The sequence below is a fragment of the Scaptodrosophila lebanonensis genome, unplaced genomic scaffold (assembly GCF_003285725.1).
Source record: "Scaptodrosophila lebanonensis strain 11010-0011.00,11010-0021.00 unplaced genomic scaffold, SlebRS2 tig00000129-arrow-arrow-pilon, whole genome shotgun sequence".
In the NCBI taxonomy this organism is placed as follows: domain Eukaryota; kingdom Metazoa; phylum Arthropoda; class Insecta; order Diptera; family Drosophilidae; genus Scaptodrosophila; species Scaptodrosophila lebanonensis.
This window is the reverse complement of record NW_022060583.1, coordinates 1,432,220-1,456,818: the sequence shown is the minus strand read 5'-3', so window position 1 is coordinate 1,456,818 and position 24,599 is coordinate 1,432,220. Positions and strand designations below refer to the sequence as shown.

The window sequence follows — 24,599 nt, the reverse complement described above, 5'->3', positions numbered from 1 at the left end:
CGCATGCCATACAGCTGTTGCTATATTCGATAATTAGCGAAAAATCAATAAAGTGCGGCCTGGCGACTCCAGAGAAGAATACTTGATGTGCAAAGCGAAAAACACTTGTTTGCTTGCCAGAAAGTTAAGTGACTTTTTGCCCCAAAATGTTTTAAGAAAAAAAGGTGTTCTCAAAATCCCAATTCCTTTCAGTTCATTTGTACGTCTAACACTGGATAAGCTTGTATTTATGCCACAATATATTTAAATGGTTCCTGTCTCATTCCTTATCCTACCTCCACAGGTGGTTCTTCGCAATGCACTCTTCTTCAAGTAGGTGCGTGTGAGTGAACGCATTTGTGTGGGTGGTGTTGCCATATTCATTCATACAGAAACACACATATTCATACATATGTATGTATATGCATAGGCAAATTTGGTATTAAATGCAATTAATTACATATATTTCTATATAGAGTAACTAGTGAACAAGTTAAAAAAAAATTTCGTTTTTTTGCAGCATATCGAAAACCATTCTTTGCTCTCATGACGATGACGAAGACTACGACGGTGACGGCGACGGTTTGCTGGCCAGCAGCTGAGCTGTGACTGTTTTTATTTGATGGGTTTCGATTTCCAAAGGCCGTCGTTAAGGAAATGATAAGTCTCTATGCCGATGCCCTTATTGACTTTTAAACTGCAATACAATTTAAAACAATTAATAGCCTGGCTTGATTTACTTTGTCTTACTTACATATCTTCGGTAGATAGTGTGAGAAGACCGATGGCCAATGCGTGCTCCTTGCCCTCAGCCATAATAGCCACGACAGTGCTCTTCTCAGCAGGTGTCATGGAGGCGCCCGGCGAAGTCAGGCCGGGGCACATAACATTCGCGCCACTGAGCACGAAACGAATGGCGCCCTTGTCCACCTGCTGCATGGTTACAAAATAGGGGAATTTGTGCAGCAAGCGGAGTGTGGGCATCCAAGGACCATCGCGGTGCCGAAAGAATACTTGCTCGCCGGTGCCATTCAGCAACAATTCGATGTGATCGTGGCTGTGTATGTGCGAGAAAGAGCATTATTTCAGTTCAGGCTGTATTGAAAACGTAGCTCACTCACCATTTAGCAATGCGGTAAGAGTCCTTTTTCGGCAATATCAAGTCAATATGTGTCTCCAGCTTAGGGTAAGCCTCTAGGAGCTTGGCACGTATGCCCTTCTGTACGGACGACTTGAGCTGTTGTATCGACGAGATACTGTCTTTTTCTTCGAATCTGATGGGCGGTCATTATAAATTGTAGTTGCGGGCGAGTAGTTGCGCTGCATACTTACTTTTTGAACATATTTATTTATTGTAGTCAGTAATAAATTAATGAAATATCAACTCGAATTCGCACCTTTTCGAGGAACGAAACGACAGACAGCGTAGGGCTGCAAATTAGTCTATGGCACTATCGATAGTATCGATTGATTTATTTTTCGGTCACTATCGATGGTTCTAGGCAACTATTGGTAGTGTTAGAAAGATGTTGTTATTGGGAGAGGCAGAAATTGCATTTATATAATTATTAAATAATTAAAATAACTTTATTACTGCGGTGACGCATGATATTCATGTTAGTGAAAAGAGCAAATGTGGAATGTACGTTGTGGAATGCTGTCCACCTAGCGGGTACAATAAGCCACCTAGCGGGCTGAAAACCAAGCCATCGAAAGCATCGATGCTTTCGATGTTTTCTCACATCTCTATCAAGCGTCGCCGAAATTTTCAGACTGCAACACGTCCCTATTTATACATACATACATATATTGCAGTTGAATAGAAAAGAACAATAAGGATTTTCGTTATTCATTTTTGTCTTATCAAAATTATAGGTTTTTGTGTGCTTGCAGCTTATTAGTTTTGAAAAAAAGCGATAACAAAATGCAGTCGGAACTGACACTAGATGCTGTTGGTAAGCGAAAACGAGTGGCTATTTAAACTGAGCAATAAAAATGTTAAACTGAATGAAAATCGCATTTTTAGCATCTTCCTCCCGCCCAGAAGAAAGTACTGCTTCTACACACGCGATTATGCAGAATTATTTGCAAGATGTGGAGAGTGGTGCCATACGAAGTACCCTCGCTCCTGAGGTTATTTTAAATGTGTTTGGAAGAAGCGTAAAGGGCGCTAGTTCCGTAACTGGATTCATGAGAACGCAGATCACGAATCGGTATAAGCATGTCGGATTCGATGAGGCAACAAACTGCCACCAGGATGTGGCAGCGGAAATGAACTCCAGATTTGGACGTGCTCTACACACAGTGAGGCGCCTGCGTGAGCAAAAGGCAAGGGAAAAAATGCCTTCTTCCCTACGCCTACGCGCCGACAGTGACGAGGAAGATCTATCTATAATCGAGCTGAGCAGTCGATTGGCCACACCGCCGCGCAACGAGTCCCTGAACTATGTTGAGGGAATTGGCCGGCTAGAAGCGACGCATAGTAACGACGATGGTGGCATCGATATAGGTGACTCGCAGCCCACGCGTCTCACGCTGGGACATCGTGCCTCGCCAAGGTCCACTACACATGAAATCTGTCTGGTTGTGTACGAGAAAGTGCCACCAGGGTCGCCGGTCACTGGTACTAGGACAAGTACATCGGCTGGACCTGCAGCTGCGCGACGTCAACGCCCATGGCCTGTGGGAAATGAACATACGGACGACGAAAGCGTAGAAGCACCGGAGACCCTAATAAGACGGCAACCCCGCTCCAGTGTACGGCGAACATTGTTTACGAGCACAGACCTAGATCAGCACAACCAACCGTTATCTGCAGAACCGTCTGTATCGTTATCATCACCTCTACCAATTCTACCGCCAGTCGATCCATTGGCTATACCTCCACCTCCTGCGCCAAGGCCGGGGCTAGGGCTGACGCCTAGGAAGCGACCACATAACGAGAACTCACCGAAACGGGATCCGAAGCGCCCCAGCGGACGTGGAGGCATGAGATTTTAAACCACATACAAGTCCAAAGTTACAAATTACGTAGAACTATTAATTTAGAATAACCAAATTTAGATATTATTTGAAGCAGTACCTCATCTGATTTAGTCGGTAATGCTACACAAATATGTAAGACTGATTAGGCCTTACGTATGTATGTATTTTTACATACGTTTTCCAAATTACACACATGTGTAGTACATATACACCTAATTCTGTTTTTACGCGGTCTTTTTTACACGGTTTTCATTTAACACGGTTTGAAAACTAAAAATTTTATATATGGTTGCACGACTTTATTCCATTTAGCACGATTCAAAATTACATATGTATGTATGATCAATGTCTTTTTTACACGACTTTCTGGAACCAGTCGACCGTGTAAAAACAGAATTGGGTGTATTTAATTTTTTTTTTCAAATGAATCTCAATGTATGGCAAATGGTGTGTGTCTTCGGTGTTCATATTTGGGACTTTTAAATATTTCCCCTCGTAGTACGTTTATGCACCAAATGTAATGTAGAATGTCATTAGCGCTGTTACGTTAGCAGCAGGAGCTTATGTTACAATTATAAAAATGTTAAAATTCCCTTACGGCAATATGTAGTCCGCCTAATTTACCGTTATTTCCAAATGAAACCATTTATGTTAAAAAGAACCAAAAATATAATTAAATACTGGTGCCTTTTTTTTATCGGGGGGTTTTGAGGGAAATAATGTTGTTTACTTAATGTACTTAAGGAAATTATGAGAAATTGATAGTGAAAACTGTAAGATATCTTCACTTTACCGACATATTAGTGAGCTTTTTTCGGTTTGGGATAACACTGGGTCGAAGAAAGGAGAACCTTCTGAAATAATTTGACGATTCAATCTTACCAATTTAGGGAATAATGATTACAAAAAGCTCAACATTTTACATCGGCCGATGAGCTGCTATGCGATGATATTGATTATTGGAGAAAAATTGTCGAAGAAGCTGAATTGAAATCAGAACGGTGATCGAATTGGGGGCACATTATGAGGGTTGGTTCTATAAATCAATTGAACGGAAGTTTTTCAAGTTATTTAAAATTTGACTCATTCTCTAGCTTACCCCAAAAACGTCGCGTTATTTGGTTATTGAATAGTTCAATTGATATAAGCCTTGGAAGAAAGAATAGAAAGTCAAGTAAAACTAGGTGAAATCGAAATAGTAATATACTTGAGATTAAGGCTCGGCCCCACATAACTCATCCAAGAACTGGAAAACATGTAGGTAACAAAAATGTAACTTCCCTTATCGATTTTTTCAATGATTAGCGGTACTAATTTAAAAGTAACCTAATACTTGTAAGGCAAGGATAGAGATTACAAAAATAAATAAATAAATAATAATAAATAAATATTTAAATAACAACAGGAGATCATATCTCTACACAAAAGTTTATAACATTTTATTGTATACCGATGCCAACAATTTGCCGAAATCTATACTCAAGTTCCACTCGAAATAATACTATTCTGATATTTTATACGACTTTTGGTTTGAAGCGTTATTGTTATAGCTAAGATGTATGTATACTCGTAGTATACATATGTATGTATCTTGCATTGTAAACAAATTTGAGTGCAAAACGCAGCACCTTACCAAAGCTGTCTCTACAAGTATCTATTTGTATTGCACAATATTGAAATATTTATGAATCGATCAATCATTTACGTCCACCTGGCCCCTAACTCTGTGCGATCTTTGAACTAAAGAATCGTGTATTATTCTTTAAGACTGGAGAGATTATCCTAAAAAACATAATAAATTGTCAACACTACTGAACAGGGCGGGGGCCAATCGACATTTTTCGTAGATGTACATACTTGTATATTTTTATTTTTGGCTCATTTCGAATGCAGTCGAAGTGGTTGTATAGTAATTGAGGTAGGGGAGGACTGGGATGGGGGAAGGTAAAAGTTCGAAGAGCGAAAATAGAAACAAATCCATTTGATTAAAGTTGTATGCCCATCGACGAGCGAGTGTTGCTGCGCTCGAAAAGATGCCGCCGGCTGTTGAGCTACAGGGGGTGGCACTCCAAGCATGTGCGTGGCATTAAGACATCAAATAGACAACAACAACAACAGCAACAACAACACAACGCCCAACTGGGCCTGCAAAGGACGACAGCAGCTAAAATCGTTAAGCAAGCGATGAGGAACGCAAGCAGAAAGATGCTCCAACTCCAACTCCAATTCCAACTTCCAATCCACTTCCAACTCCAGCTCGAATGCCAGCACCAGCACCAGCACCAACTCCAGTACCAGAAGCTGCCACTTTTTGTTCTCTTTCGGTTTCGGTTTCGGTTTCACTGCCGCGTGCTCTGGTGCTTGAAATTAGATTTTTGACTCAAGCTGCTGGTGATGGGGTCGGGCACAAAATTGGCCAAGCTGGATTCGCCACGAGGTTTAACTGCGGCACGTGGGCCTCATGCAACCTCGTGAGGTCGTACGCTTGTGAGGGATGCGTCTGGGAGTGCGTTACTTGCGTTCCAAGTCATTATGGCAACATTTTCTTGTTCTGTGGCATTTCGGCCAATTCTGCCGTGTAAATCCTTGAGCTGCACTGCGACCCGTGTCCATGTGATTTATGATAGACTTTGGCGCCAGATAGATACACTCTATGAGGCGGAAGCATCGAAAGGGGAAGCCAAAAAGGTGCACTCACTCACATCCAATACACAGCAATGTTTATGAGCGGATTAAGTTTGCTTTACGAATTCCATTTGAATTTAATGAGCCCGAAGATTACTTCCCCCTTGAGCCGGCGGGGTTGCAGGGAGCCTGCACCCAGAGAAAAATATGCGCACAATCGATTTCAAAATCAATATACAGTTCTCTTGTATCTGTAAGTAGGACATAGATCTTAAGTGCGTTGATTAATTTAAAAAAATTAAATGCATCAAAAAAAAGACAAAAAAAAAATGTATATATGAATAAAAATGTAACTTTTAAGATATTGTGTTATAAATTAAAATAGAACAAACAAGAAGAAGATTATATTAGAAATTTATTTAGATACAATTATATGATATGTATTGTTAAGGTATATTGATATCGATCAAAATATTTAATGACTAGGCTAAAAGTAACCTAATACTTCTAGCGCTGGGATAAAGATTACAAATAAAATAAAATAAAATAAAATTTATGAACGCATGCTCTGAACATGTGGATACTTGTATATATATACGATATATATAATTATGTGGAACTGGACTTTGGGGATCCTACTCTTTGCAATTTAAACCTCCCATAATGTTCTAGATTTAAGCAGGGCTAGAAATGATTAATTGAAATGATTCATTGCTTTGAATAAGAGAGCAGGATCTGAGCTTGTTCATACTGCAGATTAAAGTACATATACATATGTATGTATATGAATAAAAAGCTAACAATATAAAGGCCTTGTGTACTTACAGGATACAGTTTCGAGTCGAATCCATATATAAGTTTTAATCCAGTTTTTCTGTACAACAATGTACTAAGGAACGCAGCTACAGGTCTCTATGGGATTTAAAAATACGAGTATAACAGAAATTGTCATTTAATTATTCCGTTCTTAAAATCAGTTCATTACTATATTAGTTTAGCTTTGGTCTAAAATATAGCGTTAGAATTGGATGTGCGATCATCAATAGCACATTCGCTCGAAGCCCCAAGGACACGTTTCATCTGAACATTTGATCTGTGCCAGCATATATGTCATATGTCTTTATTGATATAAGTCTACCAACATTTGTTGTGCAACATTGAAAGGTTTTTAAAATGTTATATTTTGAAATTAGTTTTGAGTAATTTTTTGTTTCAAATTCTTCTTCTTCTATATTTCCTGCCCACATCTAGCTCGCTTCCAGGAATATTGCATGTAAACTATCCATTTGTAATTAGCTCGCTAGTTGCTAGTATTTAATGATCTTGCTAGTAGATACTTGAATGAACCTATCTATGTGTAATTAAAAGAATTGGAGTGGAATATATGTAGCACCCTAAATCATCGAATTTATTTCCGTATTTGAAAATTTACCTGCTTCTGGTCTGAATTTGGCGTTTCAGATTCATAATTTTAGAAGCCTTCGCAGATTGATGGAAATGATGCATTTGTTTATTGAAAAGTTGGACCTTCAGAATTGTATTTAAATTAAATTAAATTCTGACCTTCCGCAAGTCCAAGAGTGTGACTAAAATATGGTTCGTAATATTGACGATTCTCCGCAATTACACTTGCAATATTTTTTCTCCAAGTGTTAGCATGGAAGATGGGGGTGTATTGTTTTCATAAATGTATGTAAGTATATATGTATATACATACATATGTATTTGGGGCCGATCTCGTGGTGTGCTCTACTTGTATGTCGCAGACTGCATGCGTTTTTAATTGAAAAATGTCGCCACGACATTTTATACACAATTTGACAATCCATCAGACGGCTGGCTGGGATGCCACCAGTCCCTTTGGATGCCACCACTTAATAGCACTCTTGTTGCAGTCGGCCTCTTGTCTAATTTATACGCGCATCCATTTCGCTGCCAACGCCGCCGCCGCCGTTTGTCTTCAATTAGTTGGCAACTGCAACTGCAACGCTGCAGCGACTGCGACTGCGGCTGCGGCTGCGGCTGTTTTCCCGATGGGACGAATCGGCGGCACTTCAAGTGGCAGCTCAGCTTACAGTCCCCAAAACTACATGCCCACTAAAACTATTCGTCTAGCATTACGCGATAGACATGCCAGCCTATATTTATGGGCCTGTCAACGCCCCTCAGCTGCTGCATCTTCCGAAATGCGAAAAGAAAAGCCAGCCAGCTGGGTGGCGTGCGTACTGGTGTGGGCGTGGAGTGTGGGCGAGGCGGGTGAGGCGGGTGCGGCGGGTGAGGCTGTTGTGGCGGGAGCCGGGCCGGGCCTGCACATGGAGACGACTTCTGTTTAATTGAAACCTGTTGTAAATCACAAATCATATTGAATTGCTGCTGTTGTTGCTATTGTTGTTCCCAGCAACAACAAGTGACAACAACAACAACAACAACAGCAGATGTCGTCAGTTTTTCATATTTTAAAAGCCTCCCAGCAGTTAAGTGGTGGTGCTGGTGGTGGGGCTTGGGGACATCCAACTACATAGTGTGGCATTTCAAAAAAAAAAAATGGCTTGGAAACTTTATAATTCATGAACATACGAGTATAGTTAACTCTGGCTAATTTTGTGATTAGAAGACTCTGTCGATTTCTAATTAATTCGCATGCTTTTTTCTTTTACCTCAAAATGTAATTTGTTTATTGTTGTTTAAAATAGTTGCCAGCAAGCAGCTCGTCCCAGCCCTACAAGTATTTCCTAGCGTTGGCAGAAGAGTATGTAACGGCAGATGGAGGCGTGGCAGTCCTCAATCCTCATCGATATCAATATGGCCATCTGTCCATCCGGATGAGCACCGTGATCTTTGAACGATTACAGTTTGGGACACAAAACTTCGTATGTCGCCTTGTCTTTTCCACTCTTGTTGTCTTCAATTTTTGTCGCATCTTTCGTAAAAAGATCATCATTTTCATATTTATCTGCAAGGTGGACATGGCATTGAAAACTTGAAGTTGAAAATCCTGGAGCACTTCTTGATTGCAAAGTGTTACATGATTTATTTAACGGCGGTTGAGACTTTTAATTTGTCCAGACACTGGAGATCAATCGGAGCACACTATAGGTGCTGTAGAGTCTTCAAAAAGCGTTTAGTCGCTTAGTCTTCCAGTGAAGCCATGTAGGGACAACTCAAGTACTTAAGTACTTAATACTTACAGCCAGCATTTGTTTTTTATTCCTTCGCTGCAGCAGAATAGCAAATAGTTTGTCGATCGGTGTCTTGACTTTCTCCACAGTTCGCCTTGGCTCAAATCCTTTTTCCATTTTCCACTAGATATACTCTAACTTGAAGCAGCATTTCTGGGGAATGTCTGAAGGCAATTTTAATAGGCCTGGCTGTTTTCGGTTATATTGTCCATAGCTTCACTTTATTCTACTTGTAGAGTTATTTGAATGCAAGCCATAATGCTCATCGGCCACTCGTTCACTTTGCTGTTTGAATTGAGGAAACAAACACATTCGCCATCTAACCACCCGCCGCAAAATCATTTGAAACAAATGTGGCGCATTTTCAGCGACATCTGAAGCACTTCCAAGCCATAAATTTTGCCTCAAACTGAATTTTAAGTTGATTTACTTGATTACTTCATTTTGCTCAACAACATTATCAGCCCGAGGAGAAGGAGAAGGAGAAGGACAGGGACTCACGACTAATGGCAAAAATATTGTCATTGATTCTGCGACAAGTGGAATTGTGCAGATTTGAACATTCTAGAGAGCCCAACCCCGGTTACACGCATTAGGCATGTCGAACAACGGGCATTTCCGATTGCCGAGGGTGCCATTTGGTAATTGTTACAAGCTGCCACATATTTGGACAGAAAGCGACGCACTCAAAACAAACAAATGAGGCACAGAAGCAACAACATCAGCAACAAGCAGCAATCCAGTAGTTGTTGGCCCTCAAGAAACAACCCCCTCGATGCCTTCGCAGTTGTCGACATCATCGCAGGATTGCGTTGTCCTTATTTGTAAGCGGATATATACATACAAGTATATAGTAGAAGCAGACCCCGACCCCGACCCAGGCCACCAGACCACCAGACCACAGAGGCACGCACCCACACACTGGTGGTGCAAATGTCATTAGTTTACAGTTGTCTGATTTCTAACTCGGCTGCCTCTTCACTAAAGTACTGTGATCGATGATGACATTCTCGTTGGCATTGCAGCCAGGGGAGGGGTGCAACGGTGCCAGTTAATGGTGCTCATCAAAATACATTTGTACTATAGATGTGATGTAGCGAGAAGTAAGCAAAAGTTCAGACCCCGGGATATACAATACTATACTTGCCCCATTGGCGGCACTATGAGAACCCCAGTTTTTTGTATTTCTTTCATGAATTTATTTTTTGTATATTTCTGTCTGAGTCGAAGGTCGTAGCAGCTAGTGCTCGTTAAACTATTATTAAGTTTAGTATTGTATACTAGATTTAATTGTTAAAATAAATAAATAATATTTCTGTCAACAAACATGGACTGTCGATATACGAAAATAATATATACAAATTATAGACGAAAACCTTTAAGATAGGAATGATAATAAGAATAAAAATAATAACATAATATGTCAGGGGGGTCAATAGATCTACCAATATAAAAAGAAAAACTTAACAGAGAGAAGAAAACTAGATTTAATTGGGGGTGGGGGTTTTGGTGAACTACAAAATCAACTCTCCCGAGAAAGTTGATCAAGAATAAATATATATTTATTTTCCAACTTTTATTTATTCTTGTTGCTTGCTTATTACGGATACTATAGATCCCTATTTGTAGAAGAAAACCCCACAAGAGTATCCTGGAAACACGCAATAATATACTATAGTTCCCAAAATTATTCGTCGATTCAGTTTCTGTTAACGTACTTAACAAGCCTTAAAAGATATTCTCACATCATATGCTTAATTATTGTTTTATTTTGAAAGCATTATCTAGATTTAAAAAAGATTTATGCACGCTTCGCCTGATGATTCGATAATTTCTTTATAAATCAATTTCGCTTACTGATAATTGAATGTCTAAAAGCATGGAGCATGCGATTTCAGGAGCAAGTCTATTAACTAATTAATGCATGTATTATCTAGTAGATATAGTTATTATCCAAACAGCCGCATACCAAACAGCCGCCCACACGTTCCCGTGCAGCCAAGTGAGACGGACGACAAGGAACATAATTCAAAAAGCACTTAACCCATAAAAGTGAAATAATTCTGTGAAATAACAAACGCACTTAACAAATTACAGATGTGAAAATTTCATTTACAGTGCCAGCCAAAAGCAACAACAACACCACTAACAAGAACAACAACCCAAGGGGAGATAAACCCTTAGGAGGAAAAACAAATGCCGAATGGGCAGCACAGCACAGCACAGGGAAGGACAGAAAGAATGCCTCTCCGTCTCACTCTCAAAATTCTACAAATTAGAAAATGATTAATGGACTCAACCGGTTGCATATACACACACATACAAGCGAGTACTCCAAAACACCAAACTGCAGACACCACAGACAGGACTCCAAGGCGGCGCCGGCGAGGTCGCATCCTCACCAACTAGACAGCAACTGGTGCTGGTACTGGGAACTGGGAACTGTGTCTGGCACACTTCGGCATAAAATAGCACTCAGGAGAATCAGACGGGCGTCAGGGCGCCCCCGCAATGGCACGCGCACCCTCGTCCTCGCATTCTGCCTCGTTGTCCTCCCAACCTCCAGTCCCAGCGACAGCCACAGCCACAGTCACAGCCCCTGCCTCTGTCTCCTGTCTCTGCGTGCATCCTGCCACAGGAGTCGCGTTAAAATCACTCTTCCGTTTCGCTTACCACCGGCTACCACCAACCCCAAACTAAAACAGTTCCGAGTACCAGACACCAAATTCAAACCCAAACCCAAACCCAAGCCGATGCGAATCCAACTAAAAACCAGACTGGGTGCACACACACACACACACACACACACTCACACACACATGTTCGGGAGCTACAAGGGGGTGTGTTTGTTGTCATTTATTGGTGTTGTTGTCGTGCTCGGTTCCTCCGCTTCCTGCTGGCTCATCTCATCGCCCAGCCTTGTGTGATTTTTTTCTGGGGTCACGCTTTGCTCTTTTGATCGCATCACCATCCGCACCATCCGCACCATCCGCACCACTCATATCCACTCGACTCGGCTTGGCTGGGCTCGGATCGACTCTTGCCTAACTCATGAATCAAATTACACTTTAAGTCCTTGATTTTAATCTGAAGGGGCTGACAAATGGATTTCTATGTCAATTTTTCGTAAATTACTCGTGCTGTGCGCGACAAAGGGCTAAACAATTGAATTTTGCATTCTGACAAAGCAACAATAGCAACGCCAACAACAACAACATCAACAACAACAACAACAGCACGGAAGTATGACAGGAAGGAAGATAATGGGGAATGTGGGTGGGCGGCACGGAAGCAATCAGGGGGCGTTCAACGCGTTCAACGCATCGTTGTCTCTACGGGGCGGTTTTCCTATTCCTGTTGTTTTTTGTTTTTTTAATCTCTGATTAGATTTTTGAACTGTTGATGTTTATGAGGTTGCGGATTTCTGACACTTTCATGCATAGAATATGAGGCTCAGCTTGTCCAACAGATTTACGAGCGGGTAATTAATAAATAGAGGAAGGCAGAACTAATATATGACTCCTTGATAATACTTAGTTATGTAGGGGGATGCGTTTAACAAAATACTTTTGATTTGCAATCAGTCCGACAGTCTGACATTTAGAATATCATCAATACGAGAGAGTTGATCTATTTTGCCACCAAAATTGTTATCTTAATAAACACCAATAAAATAGGTTTGATCAAGTGCTTACGAATAAGGCTCTATGGATGAATCTGTCCCTTTAAGGCAAAGTGAAGTAGAAAATATTAAGGACTGGGCAGGAATCGACTCGGACTTAATTCAACGAAATCTTAATACTAAATTTATCGAACGGGCAAGTAATCTGGGATTATCAAACAATATTACACAATATTATCATGTGAATAAAGCCATAAGTTAAAAGAATATCTGATGCATCAATTTATGCCGGCCCAAGTAAAAAATTAATAATAGTTATAGTTAATAGTTATAGCTTCAAGATACAGTAAAATCTTCTGAAAATCGAAGACGACATAGAAGGCGATAAGAATTTACCAATTATGATCGATTAAGCCCATTCTATATCTAATTGAACTTTATTTTTACAGTGGTAGACATACACACTTCTTGTAGTACTAGTACATGAATAGCTACATACATACTTGTATTTTGTTCAGCGGAAGTGTCTGGAATGCATTTTCTTCACTATTGGGAGGCAAATTGCAAATTGGAATAATGTTTTGCAATCGAACTAGACTCTCGACTTTCAGGCTTACTTCAAAGCCATAATTCAGGGCCATAAATGTTGGCTATTAATTGGTCTACGAGCAGGCTCGCAAAATGTGGAATGGACAAACATAGTTGTCAGTATTCAGCATCACACAAATACAGACAGACGGACGGACGCACGGAAGGACAGACAGATGGACACCAACAAGCACTATACACGTGGCTGTGAACAAGCCACAAAAACAACGATGGCGGCGACCACATGACAATGTCATAAAAATTTATAATAACAATATTTCAATGTCACAGCAGGACGTCATTGTTGCCATGTTAACGCTTATTTTTTGTTTACATTTTTATAATTTTGACGCTGTCCGTCCGTCCGTCCGTCCGTCCGTGTGGCGTATCGGCGGCTTAAGTTCCCTCACTAAACTGTAGCCTCGGGCCTAAGCAGCGATCAGACGACGAACAGGTATCCATGTAAGCATGTGTGTGTCGACCCCTGGTTCGCCACTTTGCCCCGCTTCTGCCGAATTTTAATAAAAATATGGGGTTACTCATGTACGGGTTGTAGTAAGTGTAAAGTTATTGAAAAGGCGAACAAAAATTAAACTAACAAACGAATAATATGCGGATTATGAAACTATTGTAATAATATCAATAATTAAACATTAATTATTAGCTTTAATTAATAATAAACATTTAATCTGCGAAACTAATATTTCTAACAACATTTACAATTATAGATAACTATACAAGTATAATAATAGCCATACAAAAATATAACAATTACTACTCTGCTACTTATTATTCAGTCTATTTTATAAAATAAAATCAATTTTAAAAATAATATTAGTATTCAATAATGCTATTAAAATATTACATAGTTATGCAACCTAGCTTAAAGCCAGCTTCGACTGTTCATATGTCGAGCTCACATCGCATAGGAACATTTGATAAATAAAAATAATAATTATTTGACTTCATGGAATACAAGACTAACAGCACTTAATGCAGCACAAGAGCAACGCCCGCATCCGACTACCGTCAAAAACCTGTACACGGGTGGTCACACAACTACAGCGCTGCCCGTGTGATCGTAGCCTTCGAGTCAAGCAAGGCGGCAAAGAGTTACGTTTTCAGTGCCAGTTCGTTGTCTCCGAGACGCATGTGCAATACAAAATTTTCGGGCAGGCAGGCTGGCAGTGGAAGCCAAGCCTGGCAAACAGTTAAGCAGACAAACAAAGGAATTTCGCGGTATTTTCACGCTTGATGCATCCAAGGGACTTCGACTGCGACTGCGAGTGCGACTGCGAGTGCTCTCGTCGGTGGTGGCGAGTGCTGTGGTTTTGGATTTCATTCAGAGGAAACGCAGCGTTCGGATTAAAATGATAACAAGACTTCATCCACGGCCTGGCTGGGACTGGGGCTTTGGTATTATGTCTGTGTTCGGCTTTTGTTTCTTCGAGAGGCCGGGGCCCTGGCTCTGGCCCTGGCCCTCTCGCTCTGGTTCCATCTTTGGTTTGCCTTCTGCTGCCCCACCTGAGGGCAGACGCTGAGGGAACAGACAACGGCTACGGCATTGGCATTGGCATTGGCACCTGCCTGCGGTGAACCACAACGTTTTGTGCTAGACTTCTTTCTTTTTTCTTCTTCAGAGCCGCATCTTTTTTGCGCCACTGACTCCGAACTTCAACTTTGTTTTTACGCTTGAATTTGTTTAGCTGTTTCAATCCACGACTTTGGCTTTTTATGCGCTCCCGAAGCCAACTCGAACCGGCCCGATACGAGCCAAGTCTGAAGCCGCTTGTTTGTAATCGCGTTAAATCGGCTATGCAGCGATCTATGCCTAACTGCTGACATGACTTGAGGCTTTGGACCATAGCCGAACAATTTGGATAGCTTAGCTGTGTGGGAAACTCTGCAGAGCCATCGCTGCGAGATGATCAAGGCTAGGCATACGAAAAAGTATTGCCTGTTTCCAGCCGGAAAGCGAAATGTACGTTTAGATACTTATGAAGCGTCAAACTCTGTAATTCCAAGGGTAGTTTAGAATAGAGTTACCAAACAATCTCTGGCAAGTCATTCTACATTTGCTAAAAATGTAGATTTTAGCGCCATGCAAAATTTTATGAAAATATTGTTGAAGGATGCAAAAAAAATTTAAATTTTAAGCAAAATGAAATAATTTTTTCACAATTTATAATTCTGTTTATACATTTTTCAGAATAGTATCCTGCATTTATCTTCCAATATTACGGAAATAATAGTCTTTTAAATTTATGCACTCGAAGGCCAAAGAAGACCATCACTTAAAAGTCACTTCAAATAATTCAGCCTGGATAACAAATTCCAAAAAAATTACATAACCAATAAATTGACAAACTAAGTTTACAAAATCCTAAATTTAGATGAGCAAACTGGCCTTAAAAAATATCTGCGACTAATACACTCATACTAATACTAATACAGCCCAAATCCATATCGAAAGTCAACAGATATAGCAATAGCACTAAGCAGATGCAATTATTTAGAAAAGACTGTTAGCCCAGTTTTTCAAAACCATGGTGATGGGTACTGGTTCTATTTCACGAATGGATTGCTCGCTATTTGTTACACGAAAAAAAGTACAACGGTTTCAAATCGAGCCCGGAGTACCGGACTTGCCACGTAATATATCGATTGTGGCATGGACTGTGTGGCATATACACCATCGTGCTAAAGCACAAGTCACTTTTCGGCCACAACAAGTCACTTATCATATCTTTATAGCCATGTAGCGCTCACCGTTGACCGCAGTAGGAGTACTTCCACAGAAAAATGCTTAAAAATCTGCACCAAACTGTTACTATTTGAGGATGCATTGGCCTCTGGGCGATCACGCGCGGGTTTTCTGATCCTCAGATGCGCCAGTTTTGTTTGTTAACATAGCCGCCGAGATGAAAATGCTTTTTAGCCACACAACATTGACTTTGGAAATAGGTTTGCAATATTTCCTAATGTCGTTTAAGCGTGAAACGATTTATTTTGATCCTCGGAGATATGATACTGATTTTTTCGTCATGATTTCCGGCGGATAGAGTTGTCACTATCAAATAATATATGATGAACAAAAAAAAAAAAAAACTCTATATGGTCCATTCTGTATAGATGCGGAATTTTGAGATTGTAGTTTTCATGAAAATGTCTCATTTTAAAGAAAAGCCCAAAGGAGTGAAATAATTAAAATTAACTTATCCTTTCTTTTCGTCTTGACATGTACGTGTAGATCAAGAATAGATGCACATATATAAAAAGAAACGGTATCTTTAGTGTATAATTGCTGCTCGAGTACAGGGTATAAGCACGTACGAGTATCATAGAGACATTTTTAGTGTATTGCGACATTTATTTACTGTTTATGCGAGTTCGGAGCAGAACATCGTCCACAGAAATGGTTAATATATTGGTTCCGTTTAAAGTGAGATGAATAAACCATTGATGGAGAAGATCAGCTTCACACAATACAGAAGCAAAACATTTAATTTCTAGCATTTGTGTGTTGTTGTTTTATTTTTTGCGTTCTTTGCGTTCTTGTCGATGCTGGAACAACTCAATCTTGTTTGGGACTTTTATGTTTTGATCTGTGAACGGTGAGGGACTTTATGGCAGTCCGATATACCAAACACTAGTATGGTAAATGGAACACCCCGCGCTTTACGACACCTAATTAAAAGTTTATGAGAGGCGCCAGTGCTGCGAAGACCGCCCATGCCATCTCCAGCACCGCCCCCTTGCCACATCATGTGCACCTATAAAAACGATATAAAAATCGCACACAGCTTTGTCTACTTAAGACAAAAGACGGCGATTGTATGCAAACTTTAGTTTCTCTTTTCTCGGCGCTTAATCTTTATGGATCGTGTCGCCGTTTAGCCAAAGAACCAAAAAACTTAAGAAGAGCCACAAAGAGCAGCTACACGTTAATTGCGCGCCGGGGAGGCGACCGAGTAGGACAGAAAAGCAGCAACATTTCGGATCAATATATGCAAATCCCCATAAATCAAATTTGGAACACGCAGTCTAGCGCGAGACTTGTCTGGGAGATTTGCGTATTGTTTGCTCGTTGTTGTTGTTGCTGTTGTTGCTGTTGTTGGCGAGTTCATCTGGTTGCATGACCCCGCAGCACTTTCCCTGTCGGACAAGTAGCCGTGACTGAGGCCGTGGCAAGGGGTGGACCCACTAATTAGGGCGTTACCAATGTGTCAATAAGAGAGCAAAATAATAGGCGTGCGGCTCATTCCGTAAACCGAGAGCCATAGCCTATAGCCTATATCCCATATTCCATCCATATCGACGACCTGATGATCGTGATGAAGGGGCTGCTCCTTCTGCTGCATAGGTCCAGCGGGTATGATAAATGAGCTGAGTGTGCGTGTATATATATATATACATATGTGTGTGTGCGTGTGTGTGTGTGCGCGCGCTTACCGTTAAGTTGAGCGCCACTGTAGTTGCTACCTGAATTTTGATATTCTGACGCATCTGATCAAGCCAGCCAGGTGCTATTTTGATATATGGCCCATCATTTATTTGGCCACGACCGAAACCGAAACGAATTGTTGAGCCAAGCTCGAGATCCACACCAATAATTGATGTGGTAATTGATTTTTTCTGTTTGTACCTGGTATCGGTATCTTGTATCTGTGCGTTTCGAGCAGTCGTTTATTAATTGCAGGTCATTTATAAGGTAGCGGTTGCAGATGATCGGCTGACCGCCAGTTGAGGATCATTTGATGGATCAGCGCATTAGCCGCACTTGACATAATGCACTTCAAAAGCAATGTTCCGAAACGCCCAGCTACCACTCCCGATCCCCATCCCGATCCCCATCCCGGTCCCGGTCCCGCTACCGCTCCCATTTCCATCCTACACACGCGCACTCTTCTTCCACGGATTGGGGAGAACTGAGAGCTGGGCCTCGGCAATGTTGGGGCCCCATTCATCAGGCTATTTCCGCTTTTAATTATTTCAACGTCAGCGTTGCACGTCGCGGCTCTGGAATGACATGCAACCAAATTGGTGGCGATAAATTTTGCGCACATTTCAGCAAAAAACATACAACGAACGAGAAAAAACAAACAGCACACATTTTTCTATATACATACACACAAACCTATACATACGAGCACACATGCATACAAAAGTGTATGCACAGTGAGAAAAAGCTAAGCAATTAAAGAGAACTTATTAAGGGGAACGCATATTTAAATACTTACGTCCGATCCACTCACAACAATTTTAGAAATCTATTTCCAGTTCCAGTTAGATAAGTGGGGGAAGGTCAGGGAAGGTCCCTTCGAATTACGCCCTCGCAGCTATACTTATATTCAAAAGCTTGTTCCATAATTAATGTAAAAATAGATGTATTTTATTTACTTATACTTGTAGTACCCGTATATATTATAGTCTTGTGTAATTTAATTTTCTATACCTCTCAAAAAAGCATTCCTCGACGATAGCCCTTGATTTCTTTTAATGAAAAGTATTTTAATTAAAAAAAAAAAGAATGCAATTTTTTGTTTAATAATATTAATTTTCGTATATATTTTATTATCTGAATTTTGTGTTAATATTAACCAACTAAGTATTTACGTTATATTGCTTGATATAAATAAAGCTGACCACTTCAAAATTGAATTTTAAATATAAGAAAAAAATCTTCATAATATCAGTTGGGAATTGGAGCATACAGGATTTGTAGAAGTTATGCTTGTACTTATTATACTTATACTTATATATACTTATATACTTATACTTATATATGTAGGCAATTAAGTAAATAATACTATACATAAAATAATAAATTACTTAAGCCCGTGCATATTTTATCTTTAAAAATAAACAAGAACTTCAAGAACATTAGAATAAATTAAAATAAATATTAAAACGTGATATTGTGTGCAAATGCAAATTTTTCGAACCTAATATGAAATATTAAATATGCCTCAGCTTTTAGTTTTTTCCCCAGTGTACATACATACATACTTGGTGCGATACATACATACATACGAAGGCAATGCGCACGACCAGCATCCATGAGACGGGCAGGGGGAGAAGACGAACGAAGACGACGACAGTGCAATGCAACGCGAGGATTGCCAATTACATGCAACTTAACATAATTATTTGCCACACTCATTGCGCGTACAAAAAGTGGAGTGTTGGGAGGACGGGCGGTAGAGCGGAGAGCGGAGGGGCGGGGCCATACACAGTCTGGGCCAACCATTTGCGAGCAAAAAGAGGCGAGCGAACTGCCGATCCATGTCGCCTACACAAAGAGATTGAAAATGTGGAGCAGCAGAACTTTTAAGTGCTCTGCAGATTGGTATTCTTTGTAACTCCTACACCCTATATCGTCGCCAAACAACTAACTATTTTTCTTGAGATCGAGTAGAACCCATTGCGAATCATTTGATATTAGTTGGGCATGAAATATCTGAAAGGAATATCTGGCACACAAATTTCAAAAACTCGAAAATAAGCTGTCTGAAATGCTGGGAACTTCCTAGACCTTATATCGTTCCCAAACAACTAACTATTTTTCTTGAGATCGAGTAGAATCTATTGCGAATCATTTGATATTATTTGTGCATGAAATATCTGAAAGGAATATCTGGCACACAAATTTCAAAAACTCGAAAATGAAATGTCTGAAATTTTGGGAACCTCCTAAACTTTATATTATTCCCAAACAACTAACTATTTTTCTTGAGATCGAGTAGAATCTATTAGGAATCATTTGTGCATGAAATATCTGAATGGAATATCTGGCACACAAATTTCAAAAACTCGAAAATAAGCTGTCTGAAATTCTGGAAACCTCCTAAGCCTTATATCGTTCCCAAACAACTAACTATTTTTCTTGAGATCGAGTAGAACCCATTGCGAATCATTTGATATTAGTTGGGCATGAAATATCTGAAAGGAATATCTGGCACACAAATTTTAAAAACTCGAAAATGAAATGTCTGAAATTCTGGAAACCTCCTAAACACTATATAGTTCCCAAACAACTAACTATTTTTCTTGAGATCGAGTAGAATCTATTGCGAATCATTTGAATCATTAGTTGTGAATTTTGAAATATCTGGCACAGAACCTTAAAAACCTTAAATGGGATGAGTTGATTTAAGTTAGGAGATCAGTTAGTTTCAACTATTTTCTCGATTATTTGTTTTCTGAGAGTTATTACAGTCTCCTAAGCTTTGATAACAAATAAGTTAAACAGGTTATTTGTGCTGCCAGTGGTGGCGGAACAGCAATTGCCAAGCGGAATGCATTGATCTGCGTCGTCCTTCGGGGCAAGTGCAGCCTGTGCCTATGGAATGATAAGTCTATGAAGAAGTATGAAGAAACGTACCTAGTTAGAGTTGTAGTTTGAACTGAAGTTCTAGCTTGAGGTCCAACTCAAGTTGCAGCAAAGGATACGCTTGAGATATAGGAGCAGTTCCAATTGGAGTTCCAGCTCAGAGTCAAAGGCTTGACCTAGCTTTTAGATTTATGGGAAACTCGTAATCCCTTCTCGTTTGTGTTATCACGGCAACAAATCGTTTCAATTTGCGCATATGCCCCACCTGGTCAAGAGGCAACAGAATGAAATGATGAAATGCAAAGTGTGATTGGGACGATGGTGTTTGTGATGGTGATGGCCAGAGTCAGGGGCAGGAGCAGGTGCTGGTGCTGGTGCAGGGCCTGGAGGAGAAGTAGAGCGATCTGTGCAAGCCGCCTCTTGTGGAATGCACGCGCAATTGGCGAAGCAACAAATTGCTGGAATAATTACGTACACATTTGCAGAATGGCCTGCAGATGGAGCGGACTGGCTGGCTGGCTGGCTGGCTGGCTGGCTGGCTGGCTGGTTGGTTGGTTGACTGGCTGCCTGGCTGCCTGAGTGAGTGATCCAATGTGATGAGTACGCGGAGACATTTGACGGCAGCCTCTGTTCATTGATGAACGTGAGGTGTCAACCAAATTGACTTCCCTTGAGCTGCCGGGCTCTCTGCTCAGCTTTTTGCCTGCCAATTGCGCTCATGCAGAGGCGTAGCTATAGAGGGGGGCAAGTCCAAAGACTTTTCTGCATCTTGATGCATATTTCGAGAATCAATTTATGTTTGCCAAGTTTGTTTATAATTTGAATGCCACTGAACGCTGTTTTCATACAAGAGTTTCAGAAAGGGGGCTAAAATAGTTAAGTTAGATACATATTAGTTTTAATGAACGGAAATGTGGTTGAAATAGTAGAATGCATATTGATTAGCTTATTTCATTCTGCATAAACTAGCCCCTCTTCCATATTCTTTAAATTGTTTATATTATATTTATAATAAATAGTTGAAAAATGAATAAACAATTGCTCAACTGAAGCCAGTTTATAAATAAGGACAAATGTATAACTCTATTAATTCAAATGTCTAAATGTTAGTTGTTTTAATACTTGCTTAAATCTGATGAAATGATGGTGATTCTCAATAACAAAACATAAGTTCTGCCAAACCTACTAGTAAGGCCTTCTTCCTTTACCGATAAACACCCGTATATAGTTATCTATCTGGTTGAAGTGGTTTTTATTTTGGAGCTATGTTCTCCTTAAAATAAAGGAATAATGAAATAGTAGCACTAACATTTTAGTTCCACTACAGGTGTACATAAGTAAGTAAGTAAGTAAGTATGCTTGTTGATGCTGCCCTGCAACACTGCCACTGGCTGGGCGGCATCTGCAGTGGCAACATCGGAATTTGCTGTTTACGTGAATTACGCTCAAATTACAACGCGCCGCGCGAGCAAAAAGGCTGCAGGATAAGCGCGCAAAAACAGAAAGGAGAGGAGACGGCGACGGCGACGGCGACACAACAAGCTGAAAATAGCGGCGACGCAATGAAAATGCATTGCAAATTAAAATTTTTCGCAATTCGGTTTTGTGCTGCACAAGCATTTACTCTTTCGCTCGTGGGGTGTTTCAGAAGTTTCCAGTGCCAACTCATTCTAATGCGAACACGGCTTCTTGTTGCTGTTGTTCTTGTTGTTGCTGCTGTTGTTGCTGCTGTTGTTGCTGTTGTTGTTGCTGTTGTCGTTGCGCCCATTGAGCTCGTTAGGCGATAACTTTATGCGGCATAAAATTTTATGCGGCCATAAAACAAACAAATACGCGTCGTATACATTCAATAAACAAACATTACGGCAACTGAACACGACAACACAAGCCAGCAGCAGCGGCAGCAGCAGCAGCAACAACCACAACAACAATAACAACAGTAGTGGCAACAAGAACATGCTACAAGGAATGTGTTGGTGCAGTGGCATGGAAAGCCATAGGCCATGGCCAAAAGAAAAACTTGCAGGAGTTCCTTTTAGTGCGTGTCTCATGTTGCTGTTGTTGTTGTTGCTCAAGCGGATGTCCGTATGCTAAAGCGGAACATGTCGCATTTTACGCTCAAGTACCACTCAGCTATATAGCCTACCATTAAACTTATATATATATAGATATACATATGTATTTCTATGTATGTTTATAAGACCCCTCGTCCTTACCCACTCCCTGACTGCCTGGCTCATAATCAACGCTTTAGCTTTGGCCAAAGACTTCCCTTAGTGGGCCAAGTTAGCACTTTTTGGGGGTGTACGGAAAACTGAACTCTCAAGGGCAATACATAAACAGCGGCAAAAGAGTAACAATTATTTGGCCGAATCTTTGCAATCTGAAGAGCTTGTCTGTTCAGAATTGATAGATCTTTGTCCATAAGTTTCCCATACTATGTAGGAAACTGTGGATCTACAGTACAACAATTGTTATCGGAAATACATCCTTACATTTTCAGAAATATTTCATAGCGGCGTCCACTAACTTATCATACTATAGTCTTCCATGGTCATGGGCGAAGAACGATATCCGCCGGCTGATGGGATGCGCACCTGGAAGATGTCTGACCAGACTCGTTGTTCCTCTTAATCTGGAGCTCAAGGGTCATGGAGCAGCGTGGAATTGCGTGCTACGTCCGCCACTGTCCCAGTGATAAGCGCTGGGCTTTATTCTGATGAGTCTGGAAGCGACTCCGCAGTCAATCCAAATCCAAATCTCCTATTATTTATTTTTATCAAAAAGAAGCTTCTTTAGTGATTAAAAGAGACCAGAGGACATTGAGATTTGGATTTGTTTCGTTTTCCCGATCATTTATGTAAATATAACATGTTATCTATTTCTCTTTATTATAGTATGTGTGGGTTTTTTTCTCACGGCTTATAAAGAATCACATATCTCCCTTTTAGTGAGACCAGTCGTTTTGCAAAGCTTATGGATATCCTGTCTTGGAAAATCAAGCTACCAAAGCACTAGCTGTCAAATGGAGAAGGCAGGAGTTTTCCCGATAATTTCATTATTGTCTGAGTTGTTGGAGTAGCAACATCTAAGTGTTATTCCCCAAGAAATTTTAAGGTAAATATAATTTATAAATTTTGTTGACTGCCTTAAAAAAAAGTTGCGTTTTCCAGCAATCGATTGCAGCTATACCAGAGATTTTGGAGTGAAGCTTTAAAGGCACAAAGCTCTCAACAAGAGTTTATTATTTCTAAGCGTTTTGAAGAAAAAAAATTGTATAAATTTCTTCAGAAGTCGAGAGGTAAATAATAATTGTAGTTCAATATTTTCAGGCAATTAGGAAAAATTACATCTGACTTATTGGATTAATTATAACAAGCGAGTGAGTTTTTAGGTAAAATTATAAAAAAAAGAAATGCAAATCTATGTCCAAGTTCAGTTCTTTTAGGATTTTGAAGTGAAGGCCATGGCTGAAAATAAAATGAAGTCCGCACCTATTCCACGCATCGAACCATTATTATATCCTGTGAATGGGATCGTACAGCCTCCGGTCTTGCCTTTGCCAAGTCGTCCCGGTCGCAACACCAACGTGTTGGAGGAGCTGAAGAAGGTTTTGAACTTCCTCTGGCGCAGTCGCTGGTCCCAACACTTCAAAAAGCCAGTGAATTCGATTGTCTTGGGAATTCCCGATTACCACAAAGTGGTTAAGCGTCCCATGGATCTCTCCACAATCAAGAAGAGATTGGAGAATAATTACTACTGGCAGGCTGACGAAGCTTTGGAAGACTTTCAATTGCTGTTCAACAACTGCATGTTGTACAATCAGGAGGGTACTCCCGTGTATATCGCTGGAAAGGAGTTGCGAGACTTGTTCTATTCCAGGCTTGTGCCAATTGACTTGGACAAGGAGATGGTGGTTAAGCCCAAGAAGGATAAGAAGAAGCGCAAGTTTTCGTATGTTTAGGAAGGCATAGTTGTAATTATCGCTATCATCATTACACAATCATTATACAATAAGCGCATCCTACACTCAGAGAGCCGATAATTCGATCTAATACAAGCTCTTGATATAATTAACATGTGTTATCTTATTGAAATATAACTATACTATATTTATATATTTATATTTTGCCAACTTATTTATATTCTGTAAATGAAATGTATATTATTATATTAAATGAATACGTCTCCCCCCTAATTTTGAACTCAAATTTGGCAAATACCTCCAGTTAGTGATTTAGGGAGTAGATGCAGAGTAATAGTGCAGCTCCAATTTGTGCATTATCGA

At 40.2% G+C, this 24,599-nt stretch overlaps 3 protein-coding genes across 3 annotated transcripts; 2 read left to right on the top strand and 1 right to left on the bottom strand.

Annotated features, from left to right (window-relative positions):
* Window positions 1-414: 414 nt before the first annotated feature.
* Window positions 415-1,440, bottom strand: LOC115628913 (malignant T-cell-amplified sequence 1 homolog). Its single transcript, XM_030525176.1, has 4 exons — window positions 1,312-1,440; window positions 1,101-1,253; window positions 734-1,036; window positions 415-676 (listed from the first exon to the last, which is right to left on the bottom strand). Exons 1-4 carry the CDS (start codon window positions 1,320-1,322, stop codon window positions 595-597), a joined length of 549 nt encoding a protein of 182 aa, XP_030381036.1. The 5' UTR covers window positions 1,323-1,440; the 3' UTR covers window positions 415-594.
* Window positions 1,441-1,803: 363 nt separating this feature from the next.
* On the top strand, window positions 1,804-3,271 carry LOC115628894 (cell cycle negative regulator roughex). The gene is made up of 2 exons (XM_030525152.1): window positions 1,804-1,934; window positions 2,006-3,271. The coding sequence occupies exons 1-2, from the start codon at window positions 1,904-1,906 to the stop codon at window positions 2,977-2,979; spliced, it is 1,005 nt and encodes a 334-aa protein (XP_030381012.1). The 5' UTR covers window positions 1,804-1,903; the 3' UTR covers window positions 2,980-3,271.
* Window positions 3,272-23,516: 20,245 nt separating this feature from the next.
* LOC115628926 (homeotic protein female sterile-like) lies at window positions 23,517-24,428 on the top strand. Its single transcript, XM_030525188.1, has 2 exons — window positions 23,517-23,612; window positions 23,760-24,428. The coding sequence occupies exon 2, from the start codon at window positions 23,778-23,780 to the stop codon at window positions 24,273-24,275; it is 498 nt and encodes a 165-aa protein (XP_030381048.1). The 5' UTR covers window positions 23,517-23,612; window positions 23,760-23,777; the 3' UTR covers window positions 24,276-24,428.
* Window positions 24,429-24,599: the final 171 nt, after the last annotated feature.